This window comes from Choloepus didactylus, chromosome 6, assembly GCF_015220235.1.
Source record: "Choloepus didactylus isolate mChoDid1 chromosome 6, mChoDid1.pri, whole genome shotgun sequence".
Taxonomy (NCBI): Eukaryota; Metazoa; Chordata; class Mammalia; order Pilosa; family Megalonychidae; genus Choloepus; species Choloepus didactylus.
The window spans coordinates 104984096-104994632 of NC_051312.1; the positions used below are offsets into that span (position 1 = coordinate 104984096).

The following is a 10537-nucleotide window of genomic DNA, read 5'->3' on the forward strand; positions in this document are numbered from 1 at the left end:
TTAATGGCCTTGGTAGCCTTACTGGCAAGAAACAATATTAAAAGGAATATTTTCTCTTAACCAACTTGTTTCTTTTAATAAGGAAGGAAGAAGAATACACGTTTTTGAGAGTAGTCGTTCTGACTTCAGAAAAATAGACCAAAAAAAAAAAAATCATCTAATTTGACCATTCATCTAAAGACAATAACTTGTTATTCATCTAAAGACAATAACTCAGTGTAGCCTTCTTTTCTATACACTTGATGTGTTTTTAAAATAATGTAGTTGTATCCATACATAATAACATGAGCATTTGCCCATGTTGTTAGAAACTCAGTATTATAATTTATAATACCTGCTAATGTTTAGATTCTGTCCCTTGTTTCTCTGAATCATAATTTAGCTATTTGCTCCCTGGTTAATGAACATTAGGTATCAGTATATCTGATTTATAAGTATTCTCTTTTTTTCTTTTCAATTCATGTAGCTCCAAAGCCCGGATAAAGACTTTGAAGGCAAATCTCTTTATGAGAGCTGGAAGGAAAAGAGTCCTTCACAGGAGTTTGATAACAGGCCCAGGTAAACAAAACAAAACAGAAAAACTCTGCTAAATTCCGTATAGGATCGTGTTGATATTCAAAAGGTATTTTCTTTCAGTATTTCATAATAAAAATTTAACTCTTCAAAATGCTCCAAAATCTGATAAAGAAAACCCATACTTAGGTTCATAAATAAAATGTGACTTGGTTTTGAAGTTAAATCTGTATGTCATCAAAAAATGGTTCTTTTTTGAATAGGTAATATACACACATGATACGAAAGTCCAAGGTTATATGTATTAATGGTGAAAAGCAATCCCCCTCAGATTTTTGTCTCCTAATCATACTGTAATTATTTTACAGTTAAGAAATATTTTTGATTACTCCAATAAAGGTATATTTTTCATTGCATAATTAGTTGAATATTGTTTGAAGTAAGTGAAGAGGAATCAATATCTCAAGAGTTTGAGATTCATACCAGGATAGTGAATAATTTAAATTATTAAGGGCAGGATTTATGTCTGAAATTTTTTATCTGAGCTATTGCCTCTTTTTTTCCTTTATCATATATAACAATTATAGACAATAAAGTAAATTGAATGAAGTAATCTAGTGGAAAATATTGTCCAAGTTCATGCATCTTAAAAATAATATGACATAAAATGGTCACCACTGCACAAAAAGTCTTATGGAAATTGATATTTTATAATCAGAATTAATATTCCTTTCAAATTTTTCACTGCACATCTAAAGCTATATATCTGAACAACTATATAGCAATAATAATGGAGTTTAGTTTAATTAAACCTTTAATCTGTGCCTGATGAGATTACTCCAAAATAATTCTGTTATCTTGTCCCTAAAAGGATTAACAAGTTGGGATCTGGTAATGATTTTGAAGTTTTTTTCCAAAGACTTGGCATAGCTTCAGGCAGAGTACGTTACACCAAACATTGGGTAAGTCTGTATCACTAAATTCTTTAAGATTATGAATGTATTTCAGCTAAGCAAATAATTCTGGCTTAAAAAAATAAAATGACTCAAGCACTAAAGGAATAGAGGAGTTTGAGAGCAGAGAGAGAAGTCTGGATGGTTAAGATCATGCTACTACTACCGGGGTTATTTCTTATCTGGTATCCTGTGCCCTGGATTCAAGTGTCGGTTGGCACCAGTTCACTGTGTCTGCAAATTTGAACTTCCATGTACGTGCTTAAACACATTTTCTGTTGCATTTGATGGCCCTTCATTCCACTAGTCATTTAAGTTTTGAAATGTAAGGTCTTTGATTCCTCTCTGCCCATTATCACTGAAATTTAATCCATATCAAGACCTGCATATATTTGGATTTTTATCTCTTATTGTATCTCCAATATTAAATGTGAAAAGGAGGGCCATTTTAAAATAACAAAGGGTACAATACATAGTAAACATATACACATCATGAATCCTTTCCTTTTTATTGTTCATGCTGATGATTTTCTAGCTTTTATCATTTTTATCACAGTAACACAGGCATGTAGTTTATAGAATGTCAAATAGTTCTACAAGAGTTTATAATGGAAACCAGTGGTTCCTGATCCCACTTCATGCTTATCCCACCCCTGATTCCATTCATCAGATGAAAACTTTTTCAGCATTATTATTGGTTTCTTCTGATACCTATCTCCATGTTTATAAATAATATGCTTATGCTGCTTTTTATTTTTCAGTGTATGCATTATCCATTTACCCCTTACTAAAGAAGACAGACATTCAGATCTTTATGTCACCTTCTCCTCCAACCCCAAATACATTCCGTCATGGCATTTTCTCAGTTTATAGTTTGCACTGCACTTGTTGATTGGAACACCATGTTTAATTCTCTATGTATCGATAACTAATTTACATAAAACCCTAGTATATTCAAACACACCAGGTCATCTGGCAAATTTCATACCCCTGCCCCCTCCTTAGGGCTCTTCTCCAGCATTCAGGGTTGCTGAGAAATCTAATACTATTTGACTCCTGATGCATTGTCTCCGATTTTTAAAAAAAGATTTTAAAGCCAATTCCGTATCTTCCCTTCATGACCAGTATTGTGCCCTGGTGTATAAGTTTACCTTGGTTTACTGTCATTTTTCACCCACTGGATTCAGCCCAAAGTGGTCTGGAATCCAATATTTTTCAATCCTAGGGAACTTTTCCCCACTTTGATTATTTCTTCCTTCTTTTCTCTTTTGTGAAGTATTATTAATTTGTTTAGCATCTGGGGATTATCTTCTGATATTTTTGTCTTTTATTTGTTTTAATCCATGTCTTTTTCTACTTCCTGGAATATTTCTCTCAACTTAATCATTCATTTTTCTACTGAATTATTTTTACTAGGTCTTCTTCTGTTCCCTACAGTACCTCTTTACTCCAAATTTAATTTACTTTACTGTAGTTAGTTCATTTGGCCTCCATCTTTAAATTTGAAGGCTTTTTTCCACTTGCCTGGGAAGCTTCCCCAAAAGTTATTTGGTTAGTAAATCCTGAGCCCTAGATTCAAACCCTGGCAGGCTAATTCCAGAGACCCAGTCTCTTCAACACACCACTATATAAAGTGATCTTTCACATCAGTAAGAAAAAAGTAAGCGCCTCAAACAATGGGCAAATCAACAGTTCACGATCTGAAAAGCCCTTCCCTCTTGCTTTTTGTGTATTCTCTTGGTTGTCTTTATACCTGCATGAGCTTTCCCTCTCTCTCCTTTGTGAGGTTTGGTATCCACCACTGAACCTTCACCCCTCAGATTCTCCACTCTTCAGCACACTGCTTGTTGGAGCATTGTTCATACGTGGAGTTTCACTGATTGAAGAATTTGTTATATTACCCTATGTAATATTATGAAATGTTTACCTGTTTGCATCTAACAATTCTCTGTCTTCTTAAATTATTTTTACTGAAATGCAACATTGTCTTTGTTTCAGACTCTTAAAACAATTCCACATCTCTTGTGTACTTAAGGGGAAGCCTGTTAGGTCTTTATGAGAATTTTTAAAATGATATCATTCATATTGTATATATAGACATTTTAATTGCTACGAACCTGGAGTGTGTTTAAATGCTATAATACTAGCCCTTTAGTAAGTGGCTTATTGAGGCACTTATGTACTTTCCTTTATTCATTACTGACCAAAACATTCTTACTCATATTAATAGTAAATGCGGTATTATACATTTATTATAGGCTGGCTTATAAAAGATTTTTTTTTTTTGTAGGCAACAAGCACATTAAGTGGCTATCCACTGTATCACAGTATCTATGAAACATATGAATTGGTGGAAAAGTTTTATGATCCAACGTTTAAGTATCACCTCACTGTGGCAAAGTTTCGAGGAGGAATGGTGTTTGAACTAGCCAATTCCATTGTGCTTCCTTTTGATTGTAGAGATTATGCTATACTTTTAAGAAAGCATGCTGACCAAATATACAATATTTCATTGAAACATCCTCAAGAAATGCATATGTACAGTGTATCATTTGGTATGTTACAATTCCCTTTTCAAAATTCATTATGTATATGCCTTTATTAATCTCTAAAACATAATGACCTATCTTTAGTTCATTTATTAGTTATTGCTATTCCATATGGACAAAACAGAAGTTTATGTCTATTAAAGTATTGTTTTCTATTGGTGTTCATATCTTGTAATCTACAAATATAAATAGCTTATAAAATACAGAAGGGTAGACAATGGTTTTCCATATAGTTCCCTTTGCTTAATCTGTAGAACAATATCATTGGAAATTATATTCTTGAGCTTTTGACGGGCCTATTTTCTATTTCAGATTCACTCTTCTCTGCCATAAATAATTTTACAGAAATTGCTACTAAGTTCAGTGAGAAACTCCTACGTATGGACAAAACCAAGTATGTTCTACATTCATAAGTTATGCATATAATGTATATGATTAAAAGGGAATACTAATTGACATCTTTATTGCTGACAGGCCTTTGGAAAATTCTTGCTGCTTTGTGTATCTCCACTCCAATGCATCCTATACAGGACTGCCTTCTCTCCTAAAAGCCTATTTCTGACATTCAAGAGGAACTGTGATATTCAGAAATGTCAATACCTTCTTATTGCCAAATGAATTAATTTCAGAATTCTCACTTTAGCACTGAAGGTCCTTTACCATGCAGCCTAAGCTTTTTGGAGTTTTATCTTTTTTTTCTTTGAGTAGCTGTACATCATACTTCAACCAAATTCTCCTATTCCCAAAGCATACCTTCTTTTCTACCTCTTGTTGATGTCATTGACTCTTCTTCAAGTTCCTCACTTCCACTTCAAGTTGGCAAAATTCTATTTATCCAGAACACTAAATAAAGATATTATTTTTCTTCAGATATTAAGCATTTAGATTAATTTTGTGTAAAATATCAAAGCAAAAACAGAGCTTGAAAAAAATTAAATGAGATTTTTAAAATGTGAGACTATCATGGAATACTTTTCAAGTTGAATTTTAAGGGCAAACATGAACTATAGAGTAAACATATTATGATACTACAAATATCAAATTATTTTCAATTGATGAAAGGATAAATATAAATATAAAAATAGACTGTTCAGAAAAAGACTTAGTGAAATATAAGGATGTATTTATAATAAAGAATACATCAAAAAATCATTGGGGAAATAAAGATGTATTCAATAATAATATTACATAAGCTCTTTTAACAACAGATAAAGAAGTAAATTCAGAATCTCAGTTCACATTGTATGCAAAAATAATCTACAGATGCTGGAATAATTATTTAGGAAAAATGGAAATATATTCAAAGAGAGACTCTAAGTTAGAAAAAACAGAGAATGACAATGCAATTAAATTTGAGAACATTAAAATTAATAATCAAAAACAAAGAAAAACCAGAAAACCTATTTCCAGCAAAATGGAAAGCAGAAAAATATTGTCATTATGAAAAGCTTTTATGAAAATTGATAAGAAAAGCCATACAAACGAAGTTGGAAATATGGACAATAGACACAACCAAGAAGTCACAAAGAGAAAATGCAACTTGTAAAGAAACATACAGAAAAATATCCAAATTCATTATTAATCTAAAAGTACAATGAAAATAATGCTATACAATTTTCATACCAAATTAATAATGATGTAAAACTCAGTTGTACCCATTGCTACAGGTGATATACTGAAGCTGGTTCTCTCACACTTTTCTTGCAGCATTGTGAATTTTGAAAAGCGCATATACATACTGAAAGAGTTCGAAGTTACATAGCAGAATTCTTATACTTCAGTGACCTAGTATTTCCATTTCTTGGATTCTTTCTCAAGTAAAGAGTCTATTATTTGGGAGGAGAAAGATTTTAATTGTAGTACCAAAAAATTCAAAACAACCTTAATGCCTAACAGGAGAGAAATGAGTACAAATTAGATATCGCCCATTTGAACATTTTGTATCCATTAAATTTGATGGTTATATAGATAATGTAATTAATATACTTAAAATTTTATGTGAACAAAAATGATGCAAAATTTTAAATATAGTTGATTACATTCATGTTAAATAAACATAGAAAAAACTTAAAGGGAATAAGAACAATTAGTATAATAATTGTGTTGTTCTGGAGTAAATATGGGAGCTTGTTTTCTTATTCCTTGCAATTTTTTTCTGTAGGTCAAAAAAATTAACATAGATAAACTTCAAGGAGATTCCAAAAATTATATATTTTATGAAATTAATGCTTCATTTTTAAAACATGATAAAGTTGCTACCTCTGGAAAATTCCCTCATAGCTTGAGTTATGCTTTTCTTAGGTCACTCGGACTTGCCTTCCTTATTTCCATATTTGCTTTATCCTCTCCAAATGATAGTTAAAATACCATCTGCCCCTCTATATTATATGTACAATCCTGGAAACACCCAGAGAAGTTCATTGCTGCAGGAGTAAATACTAGCTAAAGTAAATTAGATAGAATGTTGAATTTCTTAAGCAAACTGAAACTTGAGAAAGAGACACTTCTCCAACCCTGCTTTTCTTGGATGAGTCCCTTGACCCATTAAAGGATACAGGGTATTGATTCCTTGGCACAGGAACTTTACCTTCATGTTCACACAGTATTCAATCTGAAGATCTGTTGTTCCCCAGTCATCCCTAGGAAAGCCAGCTTGTGTCTGCGGTGAAGAGATCTGATTTATTTAACTCTGCCCTCTGAACCTTTACCTCCCAGAGTTATGTCAAATATGAACTCTATGTATGAGGGACATCCAAGGGTTTCCAGTGGTAGCCACAAGATCAGCTATCCACCGTGAGAGACAGAGAGAAATGTGTGTGTGTGCATATGAACATGAGTTTGTATATGCACATATATAACTGCATGACTTTTTTTAATTTGTAGCAATGTGCTGTGAATTTGGTTCAGAATCCTGTAGAATCTTACTGAAATTATATTTCATTCAATTTTCTCTCTTGTTTATCTGAGCTGCTCACAGATGAAGTCCGTGCCTGGTTCATCTCTATAGTGCCTTAAAACCTGAGTTCACGGGGCCAAATAAATGAATGTTGAAAATACCTCAAATCCAAATCACAGAGGTTTTAGTTGTTCCTGTTTTCCTTTTGGCAACATGGAGTAGGGAAAGAACACTTTGATCTCCTATTCTGACTCACAACTTTCTAGTTGTCACCCTGCAAGTTATTTGACTACTGAATGTTGGTTATCTGATCTATGAAATGGTAGTGTTATGCTGCCAAGCTTGAAGGATTGCTCTAAAGATTAAAAAATAACATACTGGGTAAACATCCAGAACAGTGTTGGTATGTAGGAAAGAATCAGTAAATGTTAATTGTTACTATTAAAACTAAATCACAAAATAATAATCCAATTAATTATTTAATTATTTTATAGATTGAGTAATTAAAATAATAAATAAACCAATTTATTATTCCTTGTTGGAATGATTATTCCTCATTAGTTAATTAGTATGCTGAATTCAATAATTCATTGTTGAACTATTCAAGGTTTCTTGATAAATCTTCAATTATAGTGAACCGTTCTTATTACAATAGCATTCTGCACCTTTCTGTTAGAGTAGGGAGTGTCTGATACATACAGGACATTCAAATGTTGTTGAAAGTACATAGTTCACACCATCTCTTGACTTAATGAGAGAGCTTTGTTCAATAATAATAAGAGTACTATTAACTGTCCTTTAGTAAATATTTATAGTTTGCCAGGGATCCTACCAACTATTAATGCATCATCTCATTTCAATATTGAGATAACTCCTAGGAGATCATTAGTATACTTAAGGTCAAAAAGATTTGGCTATATTTAAAACATCTAGGCTTATCAATTAATTATTATTTCAAAGGAAATAAAAATTACTATTATTTTTAACTTCTCATTGGCACATATAACTTTCTGTGGCTTTATGTGCTTAACAGGATAACATTTTATAGGATTTTAAAAAATCTATGTGACTTTTGTTCTTAATTTTCATGCTGCAGAAATTTAAAGTATTTAGCTATGCTTAATTTGTTATGAACTTTTATTTTTTTTGGGTAGCGTGCATATTTTCATGAACTTGAAATTGTATTTATTTCCCTTTTTAGTCCAATTTTATTGAGAATTATGAATGATCAGCTAATGTTTCTGGAAAGAGCATTCATTGATCCTTTAGGATTACCAGGCAGACCTTTCTATAGGTAAGAAAAATTATTACTTCTTAATACATTATTTTTTCTTGTTTTTCAGCATTGTGGTTAAAATATCACACTTGATTTCTTGAAAGCCAGTAGGAAATTTCAAAATATATGTAGGTTCATCTTACTAAGTATTGCAAAATGAGTTAGATAATGGACCAGCTAGAAGGACCCCTATCTTTAGGAAGTATCAAAAAATCAGGGTTGGAAGCCTAATTGAGCCTCTTTACTTTTTTATCTCTTTATTTCTGAACTTGCCCTTTTCTTCCAGGGCTGTGCATGAACTGGCTTAGCCCCTTCAACAGTTTTCTGCCTAGGTTATGTTGAACACTGCGCTGTTGTTTTTAATGATTCTTCATACTTCAAGCTAAGTATTCTAACATATCAGTATGACTTTTTTTTTAAAGAGGAGAGAAGCACAATAGTAGGTGGACTGGTCACAAACAGGACTTTAATAATCAAAATTGTGCTATATTTTAGCAAGTAGCAGGATATAATGAAAAGCCAGTCACTTAACTTCAGTATGTCGAGAAAACTCATTTACTCTCTAGGCCTCCGTTTTCTCCTCTGTGAAATACTATGAGAAACTTCGCAGAATTTGTTTTTAAGGATTAGAGAAATTATAAAGTCTTTTACTACCGTCCATAATCCATATTAAGTGATCAGCTATTGTTCCTGTCATTGTTTTTATTTTTGTTGCTCTGAACTACTTTGTCATCTTTTGTAATGCAAGATATAATTAATAAATATATGTTTCATAGACAAGTCTTTGGAGAAGATCTTAGAAGCTTAGTTGACAAGTGGCTTGTTCAAATCATACGTCTAAGGAATATGCAGAGGAATCGGAGTGTTCCTGTTTTTCTCCCGTATATCATGTGGGCAACTGATAGACCGCAAACTATTTCTATTAACAGGCATGTCATCTATGCTCCAAGCAGCCACAACAAGTACTCAGGGATGTCATTCCCAGGAATTGATGATGCTCTGTTTGATATTGAAAACAAAGTGGACCCTCCTAAGGCCTGGGGAGAAGTGAAGAGACAGATTTCTATTGCAGCCTTCACGGTGCAGGCTGCAGCAGAGACGCTGAGAGAAGTGGCCTAAGAGGGTGGGTTCTTCAGAGATCCCATATCGAATTGATGAATTATTCAGAAAAAGCCATCCTGGATGCATTAATAAACTAAAAATGAAGATGGATATATATACATTAATCTTAGCATTTATTTTTCTTCTCCCTATGGATCAAAACAATGGACAGTTTTTATTCTATATTTATAGAAGGCTATTCTGAAATTGAACTAGGTGTTAAAACTAAGGAGAACAGCCTAATATAATAAAATTCTTATCTGGTATATGAAGGAATCAATTGGAATAAAATCCTTCCAAACTTATTCATGTCATTTCACATGTAGCAAATATCAGTATGTGATAGAGCACACTGGGGAAAAGCCTGCTCCAAGCCAGGGGCTCCTGGCCCTACCTGGCGTCCCAAGGCTGAGAGGGTCAATATCTTAGCTTGCTGGTTGGGAAGCCCTGGTCTAATTACATTTTTCAGTAATTAGAATCACTATACCTTAAGGAATAATTAAGGTTTTTTTTTTTGCAATTTTACTGAGATATATTCATACACCATATAAATAATCCAAAGTATACAATCAGTGGCTCACAGTATTATCACAAAGTTGATAATACATCCCCATGATCAATTTTAGAACATTTGCATTACTCCAGAAAAGAAATAAGAATAAAAAATAAAACACAAATCCTCCCTTAAGTCTTATCCCCTCTTACTGTTGACCTATAGTATTGCTGTGGTACATTTGTTACTGTCAGTGAAAGAATATTAAAATACTACTAACTGTAGTCCATAGTTTGCAATTTTTTCACATATACCCCTCCGTTAACTCCTTGTAATAGTGTCATATATTTGTTCTAGTTCATGGAAGAACTTTTTAATATCTTTCATATTTGTACAATTAATCACAGTTCTCGTCCACCACAAGATTCACAGTGTTATACATTCCTGTGTTTTAACCTCCAACTTTCCTTCTGGTGACAAACAACACTTAAACTTCCTCTTTCCACTGCATTCACATACCAGTCAGTACTGTTAATCATTCTCACAAAAATGTGCTACTGTCACCTCTATCCATTTCCAAATGTTTAAGTTCAACCTAGTTAAATACTCTGCTTCCTCGGCTTGCATCCCTGCCTTTCCTCACATGGTGAGGTTCTTTCCTTTCTCTTCTGGGTTCCTGCTGACTTGTGGCTTCCAGCCGATAATTGCATTTTATAATTAAAAATATTGAAAGGTATATATAACATGCATACACAG

General features: G+C 32.8%; 1 protein-coding gene across 1 annotated transcript in view; it reads left to right on the forward strand.

The window, feature by feature from the left end:
• The window catches only part of FOLH1B (folate hydrolase 1B), a 41003-nt gene extending 30938 nt beyond the window's left edge, over positions 1 to 10065 (forward strand). Inside the window, exons 14-19 of the mRNA XM_037841031.1 lie at positions 467 to 558; positions 1385 to 1475; positions 3757 to 4021; positions 4328 to 4409; positions 8113 to 8205; positions 9117 to 10065. Coding sequence (XP_037696959.1) covers positions 467 to 558; positions 1385 to 1475; positions 3757 to 4021; positions 4328 to 4409; positions 8113 to 8205; positions 9117 to 9306 — 813 coding nt within the window. The 3' untranslated portion in view covers positions 9307 to 10065. The remainder of the gene's footprint in view (positions 1 to 466; positions 559 to 1384; positions 1476 to 3756; positions 4022 to 4327; positions 4410 to 8112; positions 8206 to 9116) is intronic.
• Positions 10066 to 10537: the final 472 nt, after the last annotated feature.